Raw genomic sequence first — 26,202 nt, 5'->3', positions numbered from 1 at the left:
TTGATAATGTGACAACACAATTAAGACAAAAGAGGAATAATGGTTTCATCATGATGAAACTAGCTATATACTATTTTCAAGACTATGAAACTGGTTAAAACTGACGTTGTAGGCTGGTTAGTTTCATTTTTAGTGCATCCAACAAATCACATGTATCGCTATTACATGTTATATATTACTAATCTATGGAACCATAAAATAAAATTGTATATTGAAGACCTTATTTTATTTATCAATCGAAAACATGTTTAGATACATGATACTATTAAGAGTCAAGAAATAAAACTCTGCACTATAAATGGTCTAAGAATTCATACATGTGTGTGCAGTTATCCATTAAGAAGAAGAAAAATATATAAACAGTCATGTAACTCTGCCTCAGAGCTTGGAAGGTTACATGGACATGACTACTGGGCCGGTGCATTTTAAATGGTCCTGATCGATGCAATAAAGAAAAAGACGATCCAGATCCAAATATACAGCCTCATCGTTTTGACAAGAAATTATAAGCATAAGCTAAAATTTAAACTTTAGAATTGATTTTTTAAAATTATTTTTGAAGTTTTTCATTATAATTTATTTTACAATATTTAATTTTAAAAGCAATAAGAACATATATGTAGAAGTTATACAAATAAATTTTATTTTAATTATTAATAGGTATCTCGCTTATATTTATTATAAGCCAAAAAATTAGACCCATAGCTATTTCTAGTAGCAAAACCTCTGAATGAATTCAAAAAGGGTTAATGAGCATATGTCCATGCAAGAATGTTAATGGGCCAATTATTTGGGTTCTTTTATAACCCTTTTTAATTTTTTTATAAATTAGTTTAAAAATACATAAAATTTTAGCTTTAACCTATTTTAAACTCAATCTTATAAAATATTTTATAGATAAAAAAATTAAGTCCGTTAACACCGTCGTATCGGTGTGCGTCTCACCCGCCCGAATAGGCTTATAACTCTTTTTCTATAGTTGGCACATGGCCACATGGGCAACAAATTGTGGAGTAGTAGTGGGCTGCCACATTGGCATCACAAGTCCATAAGGAATTTATTTTTTTTAACTCGTTTTCTGAATTCACTTCAAATTCATTGTATGAAGTGTTGATAAAAATTTTCTATGTATAAAGATCCAGTGTAAAAAATTTCTATGTAGTAATAATTTGCTCACTTGGGCTAAAAAAAGAGGACGGAAAAGCATGTCCGTTTCAATGGGCTTGTTGTCTTACCATATTGAAAAGCCCATTTTCACGTCCATTATTTCCGTTTGAAGGGGTGAATTTGTTATTTCAACGTGATTATCTCGAATTAGATAAATAAAATAATAGATGTAGTGTCATCTACTAGCAAATTATTATCGGTTTTGAAGGTGGATTGTGTCCTCTAGCTATGGCATGTTGTTGTGATATATAACAACAAATTATACAAACTTTAAGCGTGTTGTATTGCCAATAACAAATTCTATTCGAAAACTTTTAGCACAAGGTTAGAAAATGTCAGTTAATTTTATAAAATACTAGTTAGCACGTTTCCTACCATAGTATTCTAAAATGTACTAGTCAATTTTATACTGCCAATATTTTATGAAGAATACAACACTACACATTGGTAGTAAAAATATTGTTTTTGTTTCCTCACTAGTAAATTTGTTTAAAATGCATCTTGAATATGAAATTTTATGTTTGATGATCACAGAATAAACAAATACATCACTTGAATTGGAGAAAAGAAAAGAAAAATTATGCGAATACATCGCTGGCGGGCCCACATGTCGGTCACTGCGATCCGAATGAATTTGGCATCTGTGCGCCGCCGCCGCGGCCTCGTCTCCACTCTCCACGGCTACTGCCGCCGCCGCCTCTCTCACCTCCGCCGTTCGCCGATTCGCGAGGGTTTGCTGCGTCGCGTACGAGCTGAGGGACGTGGCAGGATGCCATGAGCTGTGCCGCCGCCGCCTCGAGCCCTAGCCCTAGCCCTAGCCCCCGAGCGTGCCCGGGGGACTCCTGGTGTGATGTGCGTGGAGCCGCCGCCGCCGCCCTCTCCGGGACGACATGGCGGAGGGAAAAGGTGAATCCTTCGCTCACTTGAACTTTTCACGCGAGTTTGAAGTGTTTGTTTGGGAGTTTGGGTTGGAATGGGAGAAAAAAAAACGTCGGTTGAAAAGCGATTTATCCAAACTGAAAGTATTTTTGGAGGAAAACAAACTAAAAGTATTCCTTACCAAATTGAAAAAAAAGGTGTGCGATATTTCGCCGATTCAACATTATCTAAAAAAATCGTCAATTGGAAGTTGAATTCATTGGTTTGGAATGGAAACCTTCAAATTGAGTGCTTTCTCCCTGGATTCAACGCGAAAAAAAAGACTCGTAACAATTGCAGGCCGAGGTTGAGAGGACGAAATTAGGCTGAAGGGGAAGCGCCGGTGAGGGTGGCTGATGGAAGGAGATGGGCGCCGGAGGGGGAACCGGATCCTGTGACGTAAGTAAGCGACTGCTGTGTAGTTGTGCTACTGATACGTGGGCCATAGCAAGGCGGGCCCACATGTAAGTGACTCAAATTGCATATCAGTTACGTCAGAGGATCCGATTCCGCCGGAGGGATGGGGGCGATTACACAGCCTAAATTATAGACATCACTTGCCCATGTTTTTCTTTTTCACATTTTGTGACGTCATCCATGTTATGAAGTATGAACTATTACTACACAATAGAAAAACCTAAATGTACTAGAAAGAAATTAAAAAGGACCAAATAGATGATTTTTAATTGAAAAAGGCAAAGATACATACAAGGCAGAAAAATCTTGTTGCGCAATCACTTTTGTGTGAAGGCAACAATACTATATCATTGCTTTATAGCAAAAGCAATGTGCTTTTGAATTTATTAGCTGCAGGTGGTTTTATAATTGAACATAATACTACTAACAAAAGTGCCATAGGATGACATGGTGAATATATAATCCTTTCTGGCCAAAGCCATCGGAGTAATCTGCCTTTTGGGCGGTCAGCACTTGTTACATAATGGAAATCATCAACAGTAGCACTCAAACAAAGACAGCGACATGCGCTTATGACTCCCCTCTAATTATAATCTGAAGCTAAACCTCATGAATCGTGCTGCTCCTGGTCAATAAAAGCAAAGGGATTAGCAAGGAAAAGAAGGAATAAGAGAGAAACACTTGAGGTCTAGAAGAGGAGCCCGGAGAGCATGGAGGAGAAGGTAGTAGGAGATGTGAGAGTTCTGAAGCCACTGATGCACCTGCTGCTGGGGCTGGTGATGTACTGGGTTGCCGAGGAGATGACGGTGCCTGTGCTCGTCGACGTTACCACCCGTGCGCTCTGCCCCAGTGATGACAATGCCTGCCCGGAGGCTATCTACCTCAATGGCCTCCATCAAACGGTCTGACTCTCATTTCTCTGTTCTACCTCTTCTGTTCCTACAAGGCATTATTGTTCTTCAATTAAATCACATGATGCCTGCCTAAATTCAATTTCACCATATAAAAGAATGAATGTAAGTGACAACTGAAAGCGAACAATTGATTGGAACCCTTATGTAGATCATTTGGTTGACTGCAGGTGGGAGGGATTTTCAGGGCTGTAGGGTACACTTTGATGGGGCAGCTAGCTGATGAATATGGCAGGAAGCCTCTCCTCCTCCTCACTGCCTCCACTTCCATCCTCCCTTATGGTAGCTATACTTGTCCTATCTACTGTGATCCACCTATGTATGCATGATGTTTTGGAAGCTCCTGTCAATGTCAGTTAAGTGTTAGTCACTAAGCTTGCAGGAATTTGAGATTAGAAATGTCAAGAGTTTTCATGAACTGCACAAGATGTTTATTATCTGTCATTCTGTCCTTAACTGGTATTGTGTTGTTTATGCTTGCAGGTGTGCTTGCCTGCAACAAATCCAAGGCTGCCATCTACATCTACCTTATTCTGCGTACCTTGTCATTCATGATAGGCCAAGGAACCATAACCAGCCTTGCAGTGACATACACGGTGAGATTAATTTCAGATGCTAACACTTGGTTTCATCTGAAATTTGCGCTATTTGACCCTTTTTGAGAAGCAATTACAAAAATGAACTGGTTTCAAAACTTATATAAAAAATAAACCGTTTTACTCCGTGCCACCCCTAAAGGCGAGGAGGTCCATCATCTCTACGCCAGGGCTTGGTACGGAACTTGCTGACTCAGTGCACCATGTTGGCCGTGGCATTCAGTCCATCCAGGTGGCAGGGATCTCCGCGCCAATCCCCCTGGCACAGAGATGAAGGACCTCCACGCCTTAAGGGGTGGCGCGGAGCAAACGGTTTATTTTTGAAAATAGTTTTCAGACCGATTCATTTTCATAATTTGTTCTTGAAAAAGGTTAATAGTGCAAAAACCGGTGGTTTCACTTTTTCAAAGTTGTATATCCTTTGCTCTTTGAGCATGGAAACCTAAACCAAATTGGACAAACAGCAAATTGGTAGCCTTTCTTGTTGTTGCATAACCGTGCACCATGTGGTTCGAAAACAAGTAGTCATTTACACTACACGCGGGGCAGTTAAAATTCCATTTTCTGCTAAATTAGGCCGATGTGGTTGAACCATCAAAGAGAGCATTGGCATTTGGCTGCATAACTGGGGTGTTATCTGCTTCGCATGCTCTGGGCAATGGCTTCTCCAGGTTTCTGCCTGAGCGTTGGATTTTTCAGGTATTGCATTCAAAGTTCTTGCAGTTCATCAACAATGTTATTTTTCAATTTTTTAATGCTACATTTCATTCTTACAAGTATGAAGCCATGCATTTTCAGGTCTCGGTTGTTTTGTTGATCTGTTCTGTCATCTACATGAAAATATCTCTGGTTGAGACATTTCAAAGAGCTTCTTCCGGTTCATTTGAGCATATGTCGTTCTCATCTTTGGTTGTCAAGTTACCACTGCGGCGTTGGGAGTCTATCAAGGATAATATTAGCATAATCAGAAGGAGGTAGTGTTCTTGACATAGATTTTTTTATGGTCTAGTAATTTAATGGTGTAAAAGTTCATGTCAAAGCACAAAGCAAATTAAAAGTGCCGGATTCACTCATAATAATTCTGGAGAAAACCTGATGACATTTCTGTATTTATACTTGACCAACCTTTGAAATTTGTTGGACATCTTTAATGTTTGTATTTAGTAGGATGTGGTGACTGATACTCTTTAAGACTATGAGTTCAGAAATATTGGTCCTGACAGTTATCACTATCAGAACAAAGTGAAAGATTCTCCCTTTACTCTTTGCGGGAACATATTAGAAAACTGCTTGAATTACTTTTTAATGTGAGTTAAGATTCATTTGTATAATTCCTTCTCTGATAATTTCTATACAATGAATGACCACTATCTAGTTTCAACTTTGGTTGACACCAAGAGATTCCTACTGATGCAACTTTTGTTGAACTTTCCTATCTTCCTGTTTTGTTAGTGAAACACTTAGGAGAATCACATACATTTCGTTCTTCTACGAGTTGGGCATGATTGGCATTAGTGATGTCCTAATGGTAACCATATGTCTCAGATTTATATTTCGACATGGCGTTCAAGAGAAAAAAATACTGACTTTCTTTTTTGCAGTACTATCTGAAGTCAGTATTTGGTTTTGACAAGAATCAGTTCTCTGAAATTCTTATGGTGGTAGGCATTGGTTCAATATTTTCTCAGGTTGTACTTAGCCCAACAAAAACTAAATAATAGTCCTTGAAGCTCCTTGTCTGATTGACATAATACGATTTGTAAAACTGTAGATTTTGGTACTCCCTGTTATTATCAATACAGTTGGTGAAAAGGGAGTCCTATGCGTTGGGATACTTGCATCTGTTGCTTATGTGAGTGTATCACATCTCTTTTTCCTAATATGCCTGTTATCCTTTTACTGATGTCAGATACAGAACTAAAACCTTTCTTTTCCTTTTCTTTTCTCTAGGCTCTGCTTTATGGTTTTGCATGGAGTTACTGGGTATGTATTGGTGCATATATAGTTCAGTAAATTGTTAGTCCAAAAATGCTGCAGTGACTTATGTTGTTACTGAGTAAAACTTCTTAATTTTGTCTGGCATTGATTATGCAGGTTCCATATTTTACTTCTTCACTGGGTGTCATCTATGTTCTGGTCAAACCAGCTGTAAGTGATCGCCTTGTTTATATACCAGTAAGGTTAAGGTTAAGTGGTACATGAGATATTTGGGATATTAAACAAAAGAAAAATAGCATGTGAAATGTACAAAGTTTGCATCAGTAAATTCAGGAATTGTGGTAATTTATGCATTTTAAGTAACAATTATACACTTGAAAAATATTTGAATACACTATAAAATTTTTCAACATTTGCAGACTTATGCAATCATCTCTGGAGAAGTAGTCTCATCTGACCAGGTATACTCAAGGGAAAATTTTCTTGGCTTGATTCGTAAATCCAACCTTGATATCCTTCAGCTTTGTTTTGTAGGTACTGATTAAGTTATTTTTTTTACCGTGAATTACTGATTAAGGTTTAACACACAAATGCGTTCACTTTTGCAGGGGAAGGCACAAGGATTCATTTCAACTGTGAAATCCACAGCTGTATTGTTGGCACCACTGTTTATGAGCCCCCTGACCTGTAAGCTATAATTTTTTCCTTCCATCTTGCAAATGTTTTAGTGTCCATCCTGTGCATTCCATATAGTTTTCTGAATGTTTGATGTCTCCCTTTTCTGCCACCCTCTTTCAGCTTACTTCATTTCAGAACAAGCCCCCTTCAACTGCAAAGGTTTCAGTTTCTTCATGGCTGGTTTCTTCTTGGTCAGTCCAATTCTTCCATTTGATTTGAGTACAGTGCCTATTAATGCTATAACTGCATGACTAAACTAAATGCTTCTACAGGTAATATCTTTGGGCATTTCTTTAATGCTTAAGCCAGACTGTGGAGCCAAATGCACAAGAGTTGCCGTTCCAGACCAGCCTGATCATGAAGCAGTGCAAGCACCACTATTATTGTCTCAACCTTGAACAAATGGCAATGACCTGAACTTTGTACATACTATTCTACCAGGCAAACGTCTGTGCTATGAGGATCACATTATTTGTAACGCAATCTTCTACTCATGTCGCCAAAGTCGACATCGGGTTTATAGCAAAGATATTGTACAAGTGGATGAGTGAAGTTTATGTAGAAGGTGAAGTTACAGAACTACACAAGTGAGTTTGCACTTTGCAGTTGCAACTGACTGAACCAAGGCTGTGAAGTTAATATAGCACTTGGTAGTTTACATTTTTATGTGAAAAACACTGAATTTGAGTTGATGTGATTTTCTGAGCTTGTCACTCCATATGATATTCCATTTTTACAACAGGTCAGCTGCTTGTGGTCCTATGGCTTATCCACTGCCTGTTTCGTCGGAGCAAGTTCAATAGCACAGCCAACTACTAGCTACAATTTATCTATAGTTAATCTAATAACTAATATATACAATATTTACCTACAAAACATATATTATCATGTTTCACCTATCATACACATTATATCTTAGAGTCTGTGCTGTAGTTGGCTACAAATCTGTAGCCCGCTGTTTTTTTTTCTCGTTTATATCATTAAAATATGTTTGTAGCTTGGCTTATAGCCTACTATTGTACCGCTCCCAGTCACAACTCGGTCATTGCTTACGCAGGCTTTATGCTTTCAACGAATATAATTTTATGTCAGCATCTTGCTCCGACACATAATCAGCCACTGATGGAGCTAGAGAGACATGATGGCGAAGCAAGTCACTATTTAACTCCACAGTCGACAACTTCCTGCTCAAAAACGTGCGCAATCAACTTGATTATTGTTGGTGTTCATAGCAATCCGGAGGAGATTTGGAGGCAACATGTGGCACACAAAACTGTTTTTTAGACATTAAATGGATAAGAGGAAAACATCAACTCTGAACATGCTCAAAGAAAGTGACATCTTTACTGCTAACATTGGATAGTTGCTCAAGATTCTTGTGTTTCTGTGTCCAGTCATATGAGGAGAAAGCAAAGACGTTTGCTTGATGGCGTTGCGGTCTGCAGATGCAGCACCTGCGATTTGGTCGGGAAGAAAGCAACGATGGCCACTGTTTTTGCAGCTCTCTGAAACTGAACTACTGCAGATGTTTTGTCAAGCTGCTGTTGGAAAGTTGAAGCATATGCATAGTAACATCTGCATGCTTTGCTGTTTGTAACCATTATGGCATTTTCCTTTTTTTTCTTTTTTAATCTGAAAATATGCTTGAAATTTTACTCTTTTTGAAACAGATTTTTGCGGCAATTGTTGAGACATATTGTTTTCTTGATTAACTCAATAAATTAATATTTTAACAAATAAACTTCACAGATAGCTTAGAACATGTGGTCAAAACAATACTATAAAAGAATTTTTTTTTTGAGAAAAAGCAAATAATCCGTGACAAAGTCTGGGGGGAAAAGCTGAAAATAACAGGGTAATCTGTATCTTTTCCGTTGTCATGATAACAGCAAGACCAGATCTGGCCTACAAAATGTGCTTGTTCTGTAACCACAATTCGGCCAGACAGCCTGAAACTGCCGCACTTGCTCATACTCTGTTCAAGTGCTGGCACAGCTGCATTTTTCATGCTTCAAGACCACTCGATGTGTAAACTACTGCTACTGCTGCTATTGCATTGTTTACATCCACTTTGTTTTATCCATGGATGCATGTGTCAAAAATGGATGAACAGCAGAACAAGTTGGGCAAAACTTCAGAGTAAAAGCAGAAGAGGCCATCATTCCTCTCTGCTGGGTGTGACATCCAAAATGAACAGGCAGTGACACTCTGCATGACTTTCTGCTCATCTTTTGCGCAGAGATCAAAAGAGAGCATCCATGATCCATCCATTTTCACGCATGCGGAGCACAATTGCAGACGGATCGCCGTCGCATTTGTTTAAGAGCAAAAGCTGCCGGAACCTGATTTGTGCTTGCATTCCAGGCTCCATTATTGCAGGTCGATGGATGAATGTGCTGAATTCCTCTTGCAGACACGCACAGATTCAGGCCATTGGAGCATGTGTTTGTGATCTCCCCTTTCTCTTTGTGCGATGCATCTGTATCGTTTTTTAGGTAAAGATTGGATAGGAGGGATCAGGGCTAGCCATGTTGGTCAATCGATTCTTGGGGGCAGTATATTTTCTAGAAGCTCGATAGGATGATGATACTCCGCATAAGATATAAATATGTTGCAGCATGTTGCTTTATATCATGAAAATCTTGAGGGACACTAACACGACAGTTAAACTGCACCACAAGTATATGCTTACAGACTTACAGTCGTGCAGCATCAGTCCTCTGAACTTTCGAAGTTAGACTTAGATATAAAGGGTGATTGTTAGACTTATTCAGAAAAAAAATAACATATTTATAAATAAAAGCTAATTTATGAATAATAATTTTATATATGTGTTCTTAGCTATCTAAAAGGCAGAGCTCGAAAATAAATTACGATGAACCCCCTTCCCCAATCTAGTCCGTTAAAAAAATTTTGAGGTAAAAGTCGATTAAAAATTTAAATTTTAGTTTATAAGCATATGCAGAAGTAAAAAGAGGGGGCGTTTAAGCGATACGATGTGGCGCAATATTTAGAACATCCTATAGAACTTAGAAAAATTTTACGGTACTTGATAAATTATCTTGAGATAGTATATTTTTAATATAAATTTTTGGTATCTAGTAAATAGAGGTAAAATTTTCATACTCGAAAATGTGTTACATCAAGGTAATATTCTAAAAATAGTAAAAAAACTCAGAATTTAATTTGGGACTAGTTTATTTAGTACTCCCTCTTCTGTTTTTTTTAACGTCGTTGACTTTTTAATTTACGTTTGACGCTTCATCTTATTTAAAAATTTTGTCCAAATATACAAAATTATAAAATATACTTAAAGTTACTTTAGTGATAAATTAAATCATAATAAAATAGTCAATAATTATATAATTTTTTTGAATATGACGAAGGGTTAAACACAGATCAAAAAGTCATCGGCGTCAAATAAAAAAAGGAGAAAGTACTATCTCTGTTTTATAATATAAGAAGTTTAAGCTATATCTAATTCATATATTGTTAAAGCATATTATTTGTATAGATTTGTTAGAATTTATATAAATGTAGTCATTATAAACGAAGCTAGAGTAGTACAGAACCGAGCCACGGAAAGTAGAGCGACAAAGTTTTCGTACAAAGAAAGTACGTCCCTTTTGATTGCCCCCGTACACATTTGCAACGTGCTGTTTCCATCGCTACATGGGTAATACAGTAATAATCAAGAAGAGGATGAGATGCACAAACTGAAGATCATTATGGATATGAGTATGACAGCCACACTTTGAGCTAGCTTTACATGATTGTTACACCACCAACGAGAGCCGTACCGTACCACATCTTGCTACTGGGTGTAGCTAGCTAATTACTACTACCCCACTTTAATTTAAGTGTATTTAATTATGGATTTTTCTGTATAATATTTAACTGTTCATCTTATTTAAAAAATTATAATTTTTCTTAAAATCACATATGAAGTTTATTAATATTTTATCATCTAATAACAATAAAAGTACTAATTACATAACTTTTTAAATGAAATGAATGGTCAAACGTCAAAATAAACGGCAAAAAATAGATTCTTTCCGGACATACTCCCTCTGTTACGTAATGTAAAATGTTTAACTTTTTAGTTTGCAATGTTTGATCATTTGTCTTATTCAAAAAATTATAAAAATATCATTTATTTTGATTGTGTCTTACTTTACTATCAAAAGAACTTTAAGCACGACTTTGTTATTTTTTTATATTTATACTAAATTTTTAAATAAGACGAATGATCACACGATGCAAGCAAAAAAAGTCAAACATTTTACGCTGTGAAACTGATATAGTTAGTAGCTACTAGCTGACTGGCTTATCTTTTGCTAAATCTGTCGACGACCAGGCATGCATCTCGATCGACCAAGTTGGCCGACACCGACATGTGAAGGAGATCCGATACGCCGAGAATATGCATATGCGTCGGGTCGATTTGTTTCAGAAAATTCAGAGAAGAAACAGTAGTGGATCGAACATGCATGCACGATACATATCTATCTATCTAATTAATCCAGAAAGCAAGGCAAGAACAAACTGATTAATTAAGTCTTAAGCACGTGCATGTACATGTGGTGTTTGGTTTTTGCGGCGCCGGAAAAAACGTTGACCTGCTCTGACCAACGAGTTCATGTTTAGGTTTTGGTAGAGTACTCAGCTGCAGATACTGATGATGATGATGATTAAGAGAGAGATATTGATCTCTACCCGTTTTTGGCGCCAAACACGCACATTTTATATTATGCAGGGAGAAGTTGGTGGACGTCACGGCCGGTGGAGGTAGGCCGGCGGCGGCGGCGGTGCCATTCGCCGGCGCCGGCGCCGGACAGGATGAAGCGGACAAGGCAAGGCAACGAATCATCCGGCCGCCGTCTTGACGACGCAGACGTGCCAATGCCATGCCCTGAGATTTGCGTGCGTACGTGTATGGGTCTCTAGAGATTTAAATCTGATAAACAGCTGGTTGATATCAGCTTTTGAGAATTTTAAAAAGCTTCTAAATCTATCTTCTGGATTCTTAGTTTATTTTTTATAATCCATAACTATATATTCTCAAAGTTGTGTGCTGTTTGGGACAGTTTTTGAAAAAAGTTATAGCTAAAAGAACCTCCCCAAATAGGTTATTGACTCGATCGGCCACACAAGTTAATTACTTTTTACTTAGGATTATTTATTTTAGCTTGGTCTTTGATGCCATGAGTAGCATACCTGCTCTTACTTTTGAGATTTTCTTAGAAAAGAAAACTATACATAATACTACAACACTCTAATTGTGTACGCATAGATAATGCTTAATGCTTTTAAAGTAGATTGATATATCAAACTGACTCATCAGTATATTTTTCATGAAAGATTACACGTGGCTATGTTTTCGTTGGTGTTTATGGACATATAATTGCAGGGCATCCTGGCTTTGACTTTTGTTTCTGAATAAAATAATATATTTTACAGTAAAAAGTTGATGGCGTGTGATTGACAAGTTTACAACTGCTAATAAAAAATTGAACATGCTATAAATTCTCACACGAAGTAAAACAAAACAGTTATGTGCCCCAAGTTCGATCTAACTGACTTGGATTTGACGGTTATCTTGCATATTATCTATTTGGAAACAAAACTTGATCCACTGAGAGCAATCCTAATGCAGTATACTAGTTGATTCCTATATCCTTCGTATCATCGAGAAACTAGTACCAGACGCCACTCTTGTAATATAAAGACTGCTAAATCTTATAGAACTTAATGTTATTTATAGCTTATTATGTCTAAAGGGTTGTGCAAAAATCATATCTCGTACGAGATATGGTTTTTCTCTCTTATTATTTACTCACGTATCACATCATCTTATATCATATTTGATAACTTATTTAATTCTATGAACATCATACTAGTTATTGTATTGTGAATGCTCTAAATCATGTCTTATACCTTCCTTGTGTGACATATACTCTATCTAGTTATAAATATTTAACTATAAAATTTAGTTAAAATTAACTATAGCCATAAAAATTACTTATATGTTTAGTTTAAAAAAACCAAACTAATACATGATATATGTGGATTTTTCTTGAAAACTTATTAGAACATGATATCGATGGTTGATGTTTCGAAGTTTGACCAAATATTCCTTTAAGTATTAAATATTTATGATTGAATAGAATATCACTCGCTATGTCCCTTCTTGTTTCAGATTATAGTATTTATTTACCATCCTTAATAGGTACCTAGAGGTATTATATTTTTTATATAAAAACTTGATTTTTCTAGGTAATAGGTACCAGTGATATCAAAATTTTACACTAAAAATTTAGTACATTACTTTTCTAAGTAGCGTAAAATTTCTCAGCTGAATAATTCAAGTAACTTTGGATAATAGGAAAGAAGTTTGGTTTGTAGTGAAATAAGTTGGGTGTTAGTAAAACGAAAAAAAAGAGCCCGGCATATCATGGCACTCCTGCGCTCCTAGCCTTTGAATTAATAATCTCATATATATTCCCATGGTTTGGTGTCCTTCCACTTAGTTGTTAGTTGTCACATTTTGTATGCATGGTACTTAAACATTACTGTGAGAGCATGCCGTTCAACAACAAAGTCCACCTACTGTTTTCTATGACCTCTCTGTTTCCTTTCTCTTAGATGGAGCACATATAAAGTTATCTCTTACACCCACGTTTTTTTCACTTATATTTTTTCTTATATGTCAAAATTTAAAATTCTAGACTTAAATTTAGAGTTGAATTTAAAGGTTTTCCACTGAATTTTATTTCTTAGTATTGACTTTTAGTTTGCTAAGAATACATATATAAATGTTTTATTTATGAATTATTTTTACTTTATAAATATATTGTTCTGCTTATCTAGGAATAAGCCAAAAGTGGGCACCTTTACATCTACCATCGTACTATTGATGCTTTCTCGATATTATAATTATAGCTACTAAGGTGCTACTCTTTTTTGCTACTTTACTCAGATAACATATTTATAAACGAAAAATAATTTGTGAAAGATTAGGATGAAAGTTACGGGTTCGCCTTTGAAATTTACGCGATTTCTCTATGAGCATAAATTTAATGGCAAATTTAGAGAGCGTGTTTACAATTGTGTGAATATGCTGTGTATATACGGAGAGCTGAGGTATGTGTCTTAGCATCTTTTGGTGTAATAAAACAAAAGTCAGACTATTGGTAGATGCATGTAAGCACACCTGCATTAATTAAGCTTAGATATTGTTTTTTAAACTTCACAACACTACTGTTACTTTAACCAAATTATCACAAAGCTACATGTTTAAGGTTATATATCATAAAATTATATATTTATATTAAAATTCTTGTAGAGCTATAAATTTAAGGTATTGTATCACACAATTACAGATCCAATAATGACGAAGCTATTAAATAACAACAGATTTTAGAGTTTTACACTTTTACTATTGTATTTTTCTAAGTTACAAAATTTATAGTCTAGGATAAAATTGATGTTTAATCTATAGTTTATAATACAATATCTTAAATACGAAGTTTTGTGAAAAAATTAACGCTAAATCTGTATTTTTGTGATAGTTTAATCAACTATGTGTATGAAATTTGCTTTTTAAACAAGTTTGGCCGGTGATGCTATCTTTAGTAAGGGGAATTACTACTAATTGTAACAACCGAACGTACTCAGAAGGATTTTAATATAAGTCATTCGGCAGTCGCCGACATGGTGCCCTCGTACAGCAGAAAGCGAGAATGGCGCCAACCCGGCCGGTGGAGCCTTGCTTGTTGGCCACAGAATATTGCCCAACAGATGGTACTGTACACAGTAAGCCGACGTCGCACTCGCACATATATGAGGATTTAAAAAAAAATTCTGCCACTTTTATATAATTTATTTGAATAAATTATCTAAAACTTATTTTCAAATCAACACCGTCATTGGAGTTAACATGGTAAGATAATATCGTCCCAACCATAATTTGCTAGCATAATGTTTTTGTTACTCCGATCTAGTTGGTGTGGCCAAACAGTGTAATTTTGTAAAATAATATTAATTAATGCTAGAAATAATAAAAGAAATCTGCATAACACCCACATTGCTTCTTACGGTTTCATATTTCAGAATTTTAGTCAAATATATTTTCACTAAATGCTATTTATTTTTTTAAAAAATAAAATTTGTTATAAAAGTTGTATTCTGTTACAAAATTGCGAAAACGTTGCTAGTTATTGCTCAAGAGGGCTTTGAAGCTGAAGAACACCCTACCAGTGGAAAAGAAATCATTCATGTAATTATATGTGTTCTTAGGCCCTGTTCGTTACTCCACACTAATAACCAAATTTTATTGTTTTTCATATGTACACATTTCAAACTAATGAACGGTGTTTTTTTTAAAAAAAGTTCATCAGGAAAGGTGCTTTAAAAATTCAAATTAATATATTTAATAATTAATTAATCATGTACTAATCTATTACCACGAAGTTTTTCGCGTTGGTTAACAAATAACCAGCCGAACGCAGCCTTACTCAAACACCGAAAAAGAAACTTGACGAAGAGGGGAAAAACAATCTAAAATCAACTTTAAAAATTAAATTTCGAAATTTAAACTGTGATGGTGCTCATAAGCCGTGGGTCGAACAATGGAGCTGAAAACCACTTGTCGCCAACTGGATGGGATCCCCAGCTAGCAAACAGCAGAGCAAAATGTGCAGGAAAAATCGCCGGCCGGTGAGCTACTTGCGCTCCGGTCGGCTGCAATGGACAAGACAAGGATGGACAGGCAGACAGACAGGCAGAGGCAGCCAAGGAAAGGGAAAAGATCAGTGCTTCCTTCTTGCATTTTGATCCTTTCAAATACTACATATTTTTACAAACATGGCCACATGCTCAATTTTATTTCAAGAATAACTGGGCCACATGTATATTTCGAGATACTACCTTTATACCACAAGAGACTTTATGTTTGGCTATCCTTATTTCTCCAAAAAAAAACTTTATTTTAAAGTAATTATTGCATTAGACTTTGCAAAGTGGGAGAACAATCTTTAATTTTTTAAAAGGAAAACATGTACATTAGGGTTTGAAAAACGGAAACATGTATTCACTCCATTTCAAAATGTAAGCATTTATAGAGTTTAAATCTTATATTCAAAAATTAATTGCTGAAGTGACTGAAAATATAAGCATTGATATTCCCTTGGTTTATTCTAAACAAACTATAAATGCTTATTTTTATAACAGAGGTAGTAAGCATTTTTGGTACTATTCATGATACCAATTATCTCATCAATCACTTCTAATTTAAGATTCTTCCTATTTTATCCCATCTACCTTTCTACTCAACTTTAACTGTAGCTAAAAATTCATTCTCAACTTTAATCCCCACCAAAAAAATGATAAATACTTACATTTTGAATGGAGTTAGTTTTTGTATTGAGAGATGTGATATATACTAAAAAATAAAGATTTTTTTAAGGAAGGATGACATACATCATGCCTATCTTGAATCCAAGGAAGAAATAAGAGAAGACCAATGGGGTGATTGTTTGGTATATTTATAAACAAAAAATGATTTATTAATAAAACTTTTATATACGTATTCTTAGCGGCTTAGAGCCAAGACTGGAAAATAAAGTTGGGTGAAAAACCCTAAAATTAACTTAAAACTTAGGGTTAATTACATCCATGCCATTATAAATTTATCAGTTTTAAAATATGTCATTACTATTCGACTAATTGTAACTATGCCATTATAATTTTAGAACTATTTTAGATATGTTATTTTTGGACCACATTGCTCTTTGAATATACCAAGAGTGCAGTGAACAACAGAGGGGTAATATGTCTAATTTTTTTAAAAAAAATACACCGAAATGGTATGGAGTGGCATATTTCGAATAGTTCTAAAATTATAATGGTAATGACATATTTTAAAACTAGCAAATTTATAATGACATAAATCTAATTAACCCTAAAATTTAAGGCTAAAAATTTAAATATTGGCTTATAAATATAAACAGAAACGAAAATACAGTGGGGGCAACAACTCGGTGTTGACTTGTTCAGCTTCGGTCTCGCTAGTTCCATGTACACAGCGATCATGGCTGGTGCACAAGAAACATGAACGCCGAGAGCACAACGACGACAGCGACGTGTACTTGTGGTTTTGTTCCGTGTGCAGGATGCATGGGTCTCTGCACAGAAATCTGGCTTCAAAGCTAGCTGTTGCAATCGGCACACACACGGTAGTGCCCGGGGCCGGGGGCTCCATCTGAAGGCGATGCCCATCGCTAGCTGCTACTTGTGTTGTGACCCCCTTGACGTATCTATGTCGGCTCTCGAGTCCAATTAATCGACCCGCAGCAGCTTAGCATTCATTGGTCGGCTGTGATGCGTTTCTCCTTGGCTCTTGATGCCTACTACTAACCTATACACGTGTTGTGATTAGGACTACATAGCGCACGTACAGGTTTAGGTGCGTTAATTTGGTCTCCTACAACTAGTTATGAATAGCACTCATACGAGTAGAGCGGAACCAGAAAATTTTAGAAATAGGACTAAGCTAATGTAGTATTGAACATTTTAAAAAAATTATATGGTAATTTTATATAATTTTAAAGGGATTATGAATAGGTCTAAGGCTCTAGCCACAGCTAGCCTAGACCTGGTTGTGCCCCTACATATAAATATTTTTTTACAAATCCAAATCATTTTTTTCTCCAAAATGAATGAGCCATTATGTTTGAACTTTGTACAGGTACCTTGTCAAAATTTCAGTTTTGGTCTTTATGCCTTTGTCCTAACCATACACACCTGCTAACTTTTAGACATATATTTAACTATTCATCTTGTTAAAATGTATCATGTAATTATCATTTAATTTTTTATAATTTTGTTTACCATTAAATATAATTTACAGCATAATTTACATTTTTATATTATTTATTAAGAATAGGAGGGAGTATTAGCTTAGTTGTAATAATTTTGGGTGTGTTTAGTTACTGCCCTCGCCTGGTCGCTCCAACCACAGACGACCGAAATTGGATTTCTGAGAGAGACGCCTGGGTCAGGCGAGATTCTCGTGACAGCATCCAAACACGCCCTTTGTGGTTCTGCATTTATGCTTGTACAGCCACCCCGTCAAATTTTCAGTTTTGGTTGAGGCTACACAAAACTATACAATAGATACGTCTATCTGTGGCCATTCAAAACGTGGTCTTAATTGACCATAAAGTTGGCTCCTCCAGTGTCAGTGAGAGATCAAATTACAAGCATGCTGATCCTGTTCGCTAGCTAGTCAGTTCAATCAGTTATGCTCTTTGTGGTTCAGAATAGAGTTTGGTGTGCGTCCCTCCACCCTACATTATTCAAGTGTGCTTGATGTGGTATAGTACTGTATCACTATTTCTGGAATTATGATCTCTTTTGTTTTATCAAGGTAAATCTGTCTGGTAGTTTTGTTGTTAAAGATTGACATCATATACTATTTATTTTTTATTAATACCTTTGAGATGTTTGAGGAAAACTCATATTTAAATTTGTATGGAGATAAAGAAATAAATTTAATTATATAATAAATTAGTTGTTTGCACGTACAGGTGAACTAGCAATACTTTCTATACATGCAAAACCTTGACTCCAAAAAATATTGTGAAACAAAAAGCAGAAGGGCTAGTGGATGGATGGTAAATTGGCACCTAATCCGCTAAATACGGAATAATTAACCTTTTGCTACTCTTACGAGTGGTGATAACATATTTACTACTGGACCCACATGTCATATACACAAGAGGGCACACATGTCATAGACAACGAGTGACAAATCTGTTATCATCCAATCTGAAGAGTGGCAAATAGTTAAATGTCCCGCTAAATACATATGTGACAATGTAATTTTACGTGTTTGATAAAATTATTTATATATAGAGAGAGAAACAGAAAGAGGATGACAATGATAACCATTTCTTAATTAATTCATGATTGCTTCATTTATAATTTAGGAAGTCCTAAAATACAACAAGTCTATGAATAATAAACTTCCTCGCAATATATTCTATTTCTGGAATATTTCCTCCAAAGCTTTGGCAGTACTTTCTCTCACTGTACATGGAATATAACTTGCTACCAATTGAACTATGGAAGGACAGAGGCTCGAGATATATGTACCTAATCTCAACGACAACTCAAATATGCTTTTGGAGATGATTTATATAGGCCGAGCCGACCAGTAATTAGATATATTAATGTACAGTAGTGATAGTGACACGAGCGCTGATCACTGACATATGAACCCATATATGATAATGCTCATGTATTAGTGACCATGTATAGAGAGGTTACGTCAAAGGATCTTGTCCATTTGGCCGACCTATTATTACTCTGTTGAAAGACCTGACTCACTTGTTTCGCTCTAAAGATCTCACATAGCAACTCGAATATGATTTCTGAGATAATCTAAGCCAACTCGTATCGGTACGAAACAAGAAATTAATGAGATAGCATAGTGCGTACTATGTATGTGACCATGCCATGAGTTGTTGGAAAGATCGATGCATGAGTCTCAAACAAAAGACAACTAACCTAGTCATACGCCAAACAATAATCTCAATTAAATTAAGACGTCGTCTCTAGTGCTAGCTACTTGCACATATAGCCTACTGGATAAAAGGATATCCTGCACATTGGATTGCAATCCATGTGGTGGTTTTGGTATTGCTTGGGATCTCTCCAAATATACATATAGATAATGCCAACACTGAAACCATTGTGCTCATGGGAGATCTCCAGTTTCCAAGCCCATAGTTTGGAGTAGCCTCCAACCAACAGGAATGTGACTTGTGATATTTGCATCTTCTTCTATACTATCTCCGTCCCTAATTATTTGACGTACTTGACTTTTTTATATACGCTTTGACCATTCGTCTTATTACAAAAATATAATTATTAATTATTTTTATATTATTTTATTTATTGTTAAGTATACTTTTATGCATATATATAACTTTACATATTTTAAAAAAATTAAATAAAACGAATGGTCAAACGTGTATAAAAAAATTAACGGCGTCAAACATTTAAGTAGGAACGAAGAGAGTAGTATGAAACAATAAGGAGGATGGCAGATGCAATGATATATATTACAAGTGTCCACATGCATGCATCCATGTAGAGATATTTGTAGCATGCATCCATGGAGAGATATTTGTACTGTCTCTGTTTCTAAATGTTTGACGTCGTTAATTTTTTTATATACGTTTGACTATTTATTTTATTCAAAAAATTTACATAATTATAAATTATTTTTATATCATGTTATTAATTGTTAAATATAGTTTTATGCATATATATAGCTTTACCTATTGTAAAAAAAATTGAATGAGACGAATGGTCAAACGTATATAAAAAAGTAAACGGCGTCAAATATTTAGGGACCGAGGGAGTGGCTTCTAAGATGATGGATGGACCGAATCCAGGCTAATGATGCTGGTGATGGAGGCAATCACGCAACTAGGCTATCAACTAGCTAATTAATCCTTGTCTCATTTGAGATTTATTAGAAAAAAACAATAGGATAATAAATATGCTATTGTTATAGACTTAGGGCGTGCGTGCGCTCTAACCGGACGATGGATATATAGATTATGGATACGGAAATTTTGATTCGCACGAATTAATTAAATATTACTACATAAAGCTAGTTTGGAAAAAGGTTATCTAGGCAGTATTGATATTAAGAGTTGCTGTAGAAATCATATTTTAAAAACATGGGATAAACAAACAACCTTAATAAATGAGAAATATATTAGGGCAGGAGTGAAGGTGGGAATAAAATAGGAAGAATTTTTAATTTAATGCCCATTGATTGATGGGATAAGTAATACTATTTATACTAGAAATACTTATATTTTAATACAAGATTCAAATAATGAACAGATGAAGTATTCATTAACTGTTCAGAACGTGACCTCACAGTAGGAGGAGGAGCAGATATATATGGTCTTTCTGGTAGTCATGCCATTTTGGTGGTTCCAATAGGTGAATATTTTTAATTTCTTTTATCTTTTAATATTTATTTTTAAATATCCTAAAACTTATTTTTAAAACCTCATAGTTTTACCACATATCATCGGGAAAAAACACCACCACACTAACATATTAATGTGTAGGCGTGTGGTAATATTATATTGTCATGCGTAAGACCGGAAGACGTCCTAAATGGTGTAGATTTTAAAAACAAACATTACGAAACGAAGGTGCATTGAGTAACAGTATTAAAGAGAGGTAGAGCATAGTTTCTATTGAACCATACTGCATGAGGATTGATCAACATTTAGCAGTAGCAGTAGTCAAGGATCCAAAAGTTAATAAACTAAAAGTGATCGCCGTAACTGTCACGACGGGCATTAATTCCTTTCAATCCGTACAAACCATAGACCGTTCTGAATGTGATGTAATATTCCGTTTCTTTGATAATCCACTGCCAATTGAAGAAAGTGATAAGGTGTGTTTTGGTCCAAATGTTTACACGTACACCTCATTGAGTAATACCATTAATATATTTACAAATATTGCATCAATCTTTGCTTGAAGCTAGAATTTTTACATGTGCGTGATCATTAGTGCTGAGAATTTTTACATTGAAGCTAGAATTTTTGCCTCCTCAGATCTGTGCCTTAAGCCTTTCAGGTTTCTAGGCGTCGTATACCAAAACACTTTCCTTCTAATATATTGACGTGCAAATCTTTTACGTGTTCGAGAAACAAAATTAATGCTGAGAAGTGCACATGCTTATATATTTCTTGCCGTGTTGATTTGAGTCGACAGGGTGAAATAACAGCGTGCAACAGCTAACCACACGAGTCAGTTTCTGAGCTGATCACCATCAAATTAAGGTGCACGTGTGCAGTACGTGCCGGTTATTATATGACGGATTGTGCTAGCTTAATGGTGGAGACAGCAGGGTACGATCGAGTTGCAACCACGAAAATTTGACCCCAATTTCAGTGCCAAACGTTCACATGTCATCGTCGATCAATTTAATTAATTACATCCATTTAATGGGAAAAAGTTGTAGTGTGGTACACGATAGTGGCATACATCACCTCTCAGCTAGCATATGCATCATCAATTCTGCCTCATGAAAATTATGGCGTTTTGGTGTGTATTTGTCTCCGTTTCATAAGGTTAGATTTTCTATTACGTTCACATGGATACTTATGAATTATAAATCTCTCTGTGTATATATAAATAATATGAGTAATTTTACTATCATTGAGAAGTTAACAGAGGTACCACTATTTTCTATATAAAATTTAAATTTAGTACCTCTTGTAACTTAGATACTAGAATGTACCAAATTTTATATAGAAAACAGTAGTAGATCACGGTATATAAGGATGAGAAAAATGCTCATATACATTGATACGTAGATAGATCTAACCATGGTCAAAATGTTTAAAATATGAAACAAATAGAGTAATTCAATATCTCTATAATTGATTTCAGTGTTTTTTTTTATAAATTTTCGGTGATACAGTAGTTTTCACCAATAAGCTACTAACTCCCTCCCAAAAATAATGTATTTTATTGGTGTGTCCAGCGTTTAACTATCCGTCTTATTTAAAAATTATAAAAAATTCAAAAAAGTTACATGTAAAGCACTATTCATGTTTTATTATCTAATAACAATAAAAATGTTAATAAAAAAATCAGATAAGATGGAGAGTCAAATATTATATAAAAACTGAAAAATGAATTTATTTTGGGATGAGTAGAGTATAGCTACTTGCCGTGAATTGGGGCAGTCTGATTTTTTTTGGTCATAAATCGTTGATGATATTTGTAACGCTGTCCATAATATGTTGTACCTTAGAGATCCATACGATACAAATCAACTATATTTTTGTAAGCAACCGAAGAACAAGATAAATGGATTATTGTTTGGATGTTTCATGGAAAAAGCTAAATAATATATTTGTAAACGAAAAATAATTTATGAATAAAAATTCTATGTACATATTCTTAGCAATTTAAAAGAGAATCGTAGAAAATAAACGTTGGTGAAAAATACTCAAAATCAACTCTAAATTAAGGACAAAAGTTCAAAATTTGGTTTATAAGTAGGGGTGGATAAAAAGCTCATGGCTCGTTAGCTCGCTCGACTCGTAACAAACTCGGCTCGGCTCCACTCGGCTCATTTATTTTTCTAACGAGCCAAGTTAGCATTTTAGCTCGTTAGAGATAACGAGCCAGCTCGAGCTGGCTCATGAGCTGCTCGCGAGCTTAACGAGCTAGACCAAAGACAAGATTCACTGGCGTTCATTGATTTTACCCTGGAATATATGTATTCAGTACTTCATAGGTTAACCATGTGATTTGTTGGTTCAAACTTTAATATTTAAATACAATTTCATATGATTTGTATGTTTGAAATGAAAATTTGCTTGTTTAACCTATTGAAAAATCATTTAGCTTAACTTTTATGCATGGCTCACGAGCCTAACAAGCCAGCTCGAGCTTTATAACGAGCCGAGCTGAGCTGGTTTTTTATCTCGTTACGATAACGAGCCGAGCCAAGCCAGCTCGTTATCTTAACGAGCTGGACCGAGCCGAGCCGAGCTGGCTCATTATCCAGCCCTATTTATAACTATAAACATAAGCGAAAAAATGAGCAAAAACAATATTCTAATATCTATAATATATCTTAAAAAAGACAATTATGGTGGTGATAAATCTATCATCCTCACTGAGTTTATTTATATATTTTTACTCTTTGGACTGTCCAACATGCATATTGGTTCAATCATCTTGGTACTATTTCGATGATTGCAGCCGATTTAAATATAATTTAGATGTTACACTCGATCCATTGGAAAGATAACTTTAAGAGCTGTCTAATAAGAGTTTATAGGCCTAAAGCCAAGCTGGCATGCAAATTTAACGGTCATTTGAAATCGGTGTGATCTTTGGAAGGCCAAATTAAATTCTAGGATTCACATTTTTAAAGTAGATTTTTGAGTTTGCACCAGTTAGTTCTATCGCTTATAACATTAAATAGCTATCATAAAATCATATAATCCTTTAATTTTTATTAATAAAAGCGTGTGGATGATGCACGTACACGCTGTCGATGATGTCGGCTGGCCGGCCGGACCACCGGCAAGAAGCCCGGCGGGGCCATGCATGTATGAACGACGAGACGACGAGCAAAAGCGTGTGCATGGTTGGCTTAATTTGTTTGGATATATGTAACTATTTCCTATCGTACAATACAAAGAGTGCGTGTCACTTTGCCTAGCTAGCTGCTACGTACGTACGATTAAACACAGCGACGAGGGACGCAATTTTCTGCCGCATGCTCTGGATCATATACTCCCTCCATATTTTTTTATATGACGTCGTTGACTTTTAGGTTCACGTTTGATCATTCGTCCTATTCAAAAAAATTATATAATTATTAATTATTTTATTATAATATAATTTATTATTATAAAAACTTTAATTATGCATTATAATTTTGTATATTTGGATATAAATTTTGAATAAGACAAATGATCAAACGTGATTCTAAAAGTCAACGGTGTCATAAAAAAAATAAAAATATGAATGGAGTACCTAACAAAGGACCACGCACGTCACGTACGGCCAGGAAAAGGATGACCGGTCGATTCGATCGATAGCTAAAGCACACGGCGTCTCAACTGCCAAGAGGCAGAAAATTTTTTTTACTAAATATACCTTTTTAGCAAATAATTTTATTACTAAACCATCAGACAAAATTTTTTTAAAACTGAACCTTTTGGCTACGCCACCACGCCAGTATTAGTGACACAGCAAGACAACGTTGTCACGTAGCATAGTCGGCGTGACATGACGTCTTGCCACACCAATTTGTCGTGGCAAGACAATATTGCCACGTCACCGACAACGGCATGGCAAGCCGTTTTGCTACGCCAATATTGTTGACGTGACCAAAAGGTTCATGCGGTGAAAATATTTTCCCCGGAGGTTTAGTAATAAAATTATTTATTAAAAAGGTTTAAAAAAAATTCCAATCAGCATTCACACGATCCTAGATTAAAAGCCTCTCTTTTCACATGCCAACAACACGGTCATATCTGAGTCTTGGTCTATTATCGAACGGTTCTGTTGCAATATATGAGTACGTTGCTAGTTAAAAGATTGTATTAGAAACAACAACAAAAAATATGTTTATATTCTAGCAAAACTAAAATAAAAAAGGCACCTCCACCTACTTCCATCATAGATTTTGTAAAGTGTAACCTACCCCCTAAACTTGTTCTTAATATTAAAAACAAACAAATCTAAATACATAGCCATAGCCATGTACGTATAAGAATAAATTAAAGTGAATGTTCCCTATAGAAATAAGATAGGTAACGGATTTCTTGAAATATATATATTTTACGAAATATTATTATAGATTTTCTCTGTCTATTGCAAAGCATGAGCATTCAACTCGTACTAGTAAATTCATGATTCTTACGTGCATGCTATCAACTGTAAATAACCAAAATTCAAAATAAATAATGTGTACAAAAGTATGCTTTGTTTGTAATTGAAGCAAAGGAAATTAGTTTACAGTCACATGTTGCTGCCACGTAGGGAAGTGCAACTAAAATTTAAAGGTGTAAATTATTTTGAAATATAAAAAATGAAGGTAAAAAAACTATAAGTTTTTTCAGTGTAGACAAGGAAATTTATATATGGAGTAAGGAGCGATTGATTGGAATTATTTGTTCACTATTACTTTATGTTATAATTCTATAACGTTGATAAAACATGAATTTCTTCCTTACAGTACAAGACTACAAGAGTATTATAATACTACAACAACTCTTACCACAAAGAGAGTTCTACACAATAAACTGGTGTGCCATAAAAAATATTTCTTCTTATAGATTAACTAGAACAAATTACAGTGCAAACTCAAAGAAATATCACTTGTAAACAAAGATCGACTATGAGGATGAGGTAATTAGGAAGGTGAATTGGTATCCATCCATTCTCATATACTTTATCCACTATTCATAGAGGGAAGGAAAGTTAAGAATGGTAAATTTGTACCAATTAATATTAAAATAATGTAACCACTGGGAAGGAAAGTTAATTAAGGAGGCTGAATTTGTACAAAATTTGTCTATTTGTATTTAATATAGTTTATCCACTATTAATTTGGACTTTGGAGGGAAGGAAGCTAAAGAAAATGAATGTGTACCAATTTACCTAGTATAGTGTAGTCACTATCAATGTGTACTAATAGTGGGGAGGAAAGTAATTAGGAGACTTCATTTTAATATGGTATACACTAATTAAATTGATGGTGTTGGCTTTAGCCTTTAGGGTTTTGGCCACTGAATTGTTCGATGGTGCCAGTTTTCTAATCTATAGTAGGAACATAGATGGTGGTCAATATCTCCGTCCCAAAACAAATCAATGTTTTGGTTTCCATATCCAGCGTTTGACCATCCGTCTTATTTAATTTTTTTAAGAAATTAAAAAAAAATAGTCATCACACGTAAAGTATTATTCATGATTTATCATCTGATAAAAATAAAATTGTTAAT

The 26,202-nt window shown here is 35.2% G+C and overlaps 1 protein-coding gene across 2 annotated transcripts; it reads left to right on the top strand.

Annotated features, from left to right (window-relative positions):
• The first annotated feature begins 1,862 nt into the window (after window positions 1–1,862).
• On the top strand, window positions 1,863–7,319 carry LOC102719902 (tetracycline resistance protein, class H). 2 transcript variants are annotated; one of them, XM_015842673.1, is made up of 15 exons: window positions 1,863–2,073; window positions 3,142–3,404; window positions 3,584–3,695; window positions 3,897–4,009; window positions 4,586–4,708; window positions 4,808–4,983; window positions 5,462–5,537; window positions 5,611–5,697; window positions 5,781–5,861; window positions 5,960–5,992; window positions 6,104–6,157; window positions 6,367–6,408; window positions 6,556–6,634; window positions 6,746–6,816; window positions 6,898–7,319. In XM_015842673.1, the coding sequence occupies exons 2-15, from the start codon at window positions 3,213–3,215 to the stop codon at window positions 7,021–7,023; spliced, it is 1,365 nt and encodes a 454-aa protein (XP_015698159.1). In that variant the 5' UTR covers window positions 1,863–2,073; window positions 3,142–3,212; the 3' UTR covers window positions 7,024–7,319. The 2 variants fall into 2 exon arrangements, with proteins under 2 accessions (XP_015698159.1, XP_006662736.1); XM_006662673.2 differs by having other exon boundaries at window positions 3,103–3,404.
• The last annotated feature ends 18,883 nt before the right edge of the window (window positions 7,320–26,202 follow it).

Source organism: Oryza brachyantha, chromosome 11, assembly GCF_000231095.2.
Source record: "Oryza brachyantha chromosome 11, ObraRS2, whole genome shotgun sequence".
NCBI classification, from domain to species: domain Eukaryota; kingdom Viridiplantae; phylum Streptophyta; class Magnoliopsida; order Poales; family Poaceae; genus Oryza; species Oryza brachyantha.
The sequence above is the reverse complement of the archived record's forward strand: the minus strand, read 5'-3'. Positions and strand labels throughout refer to the sequence as shown.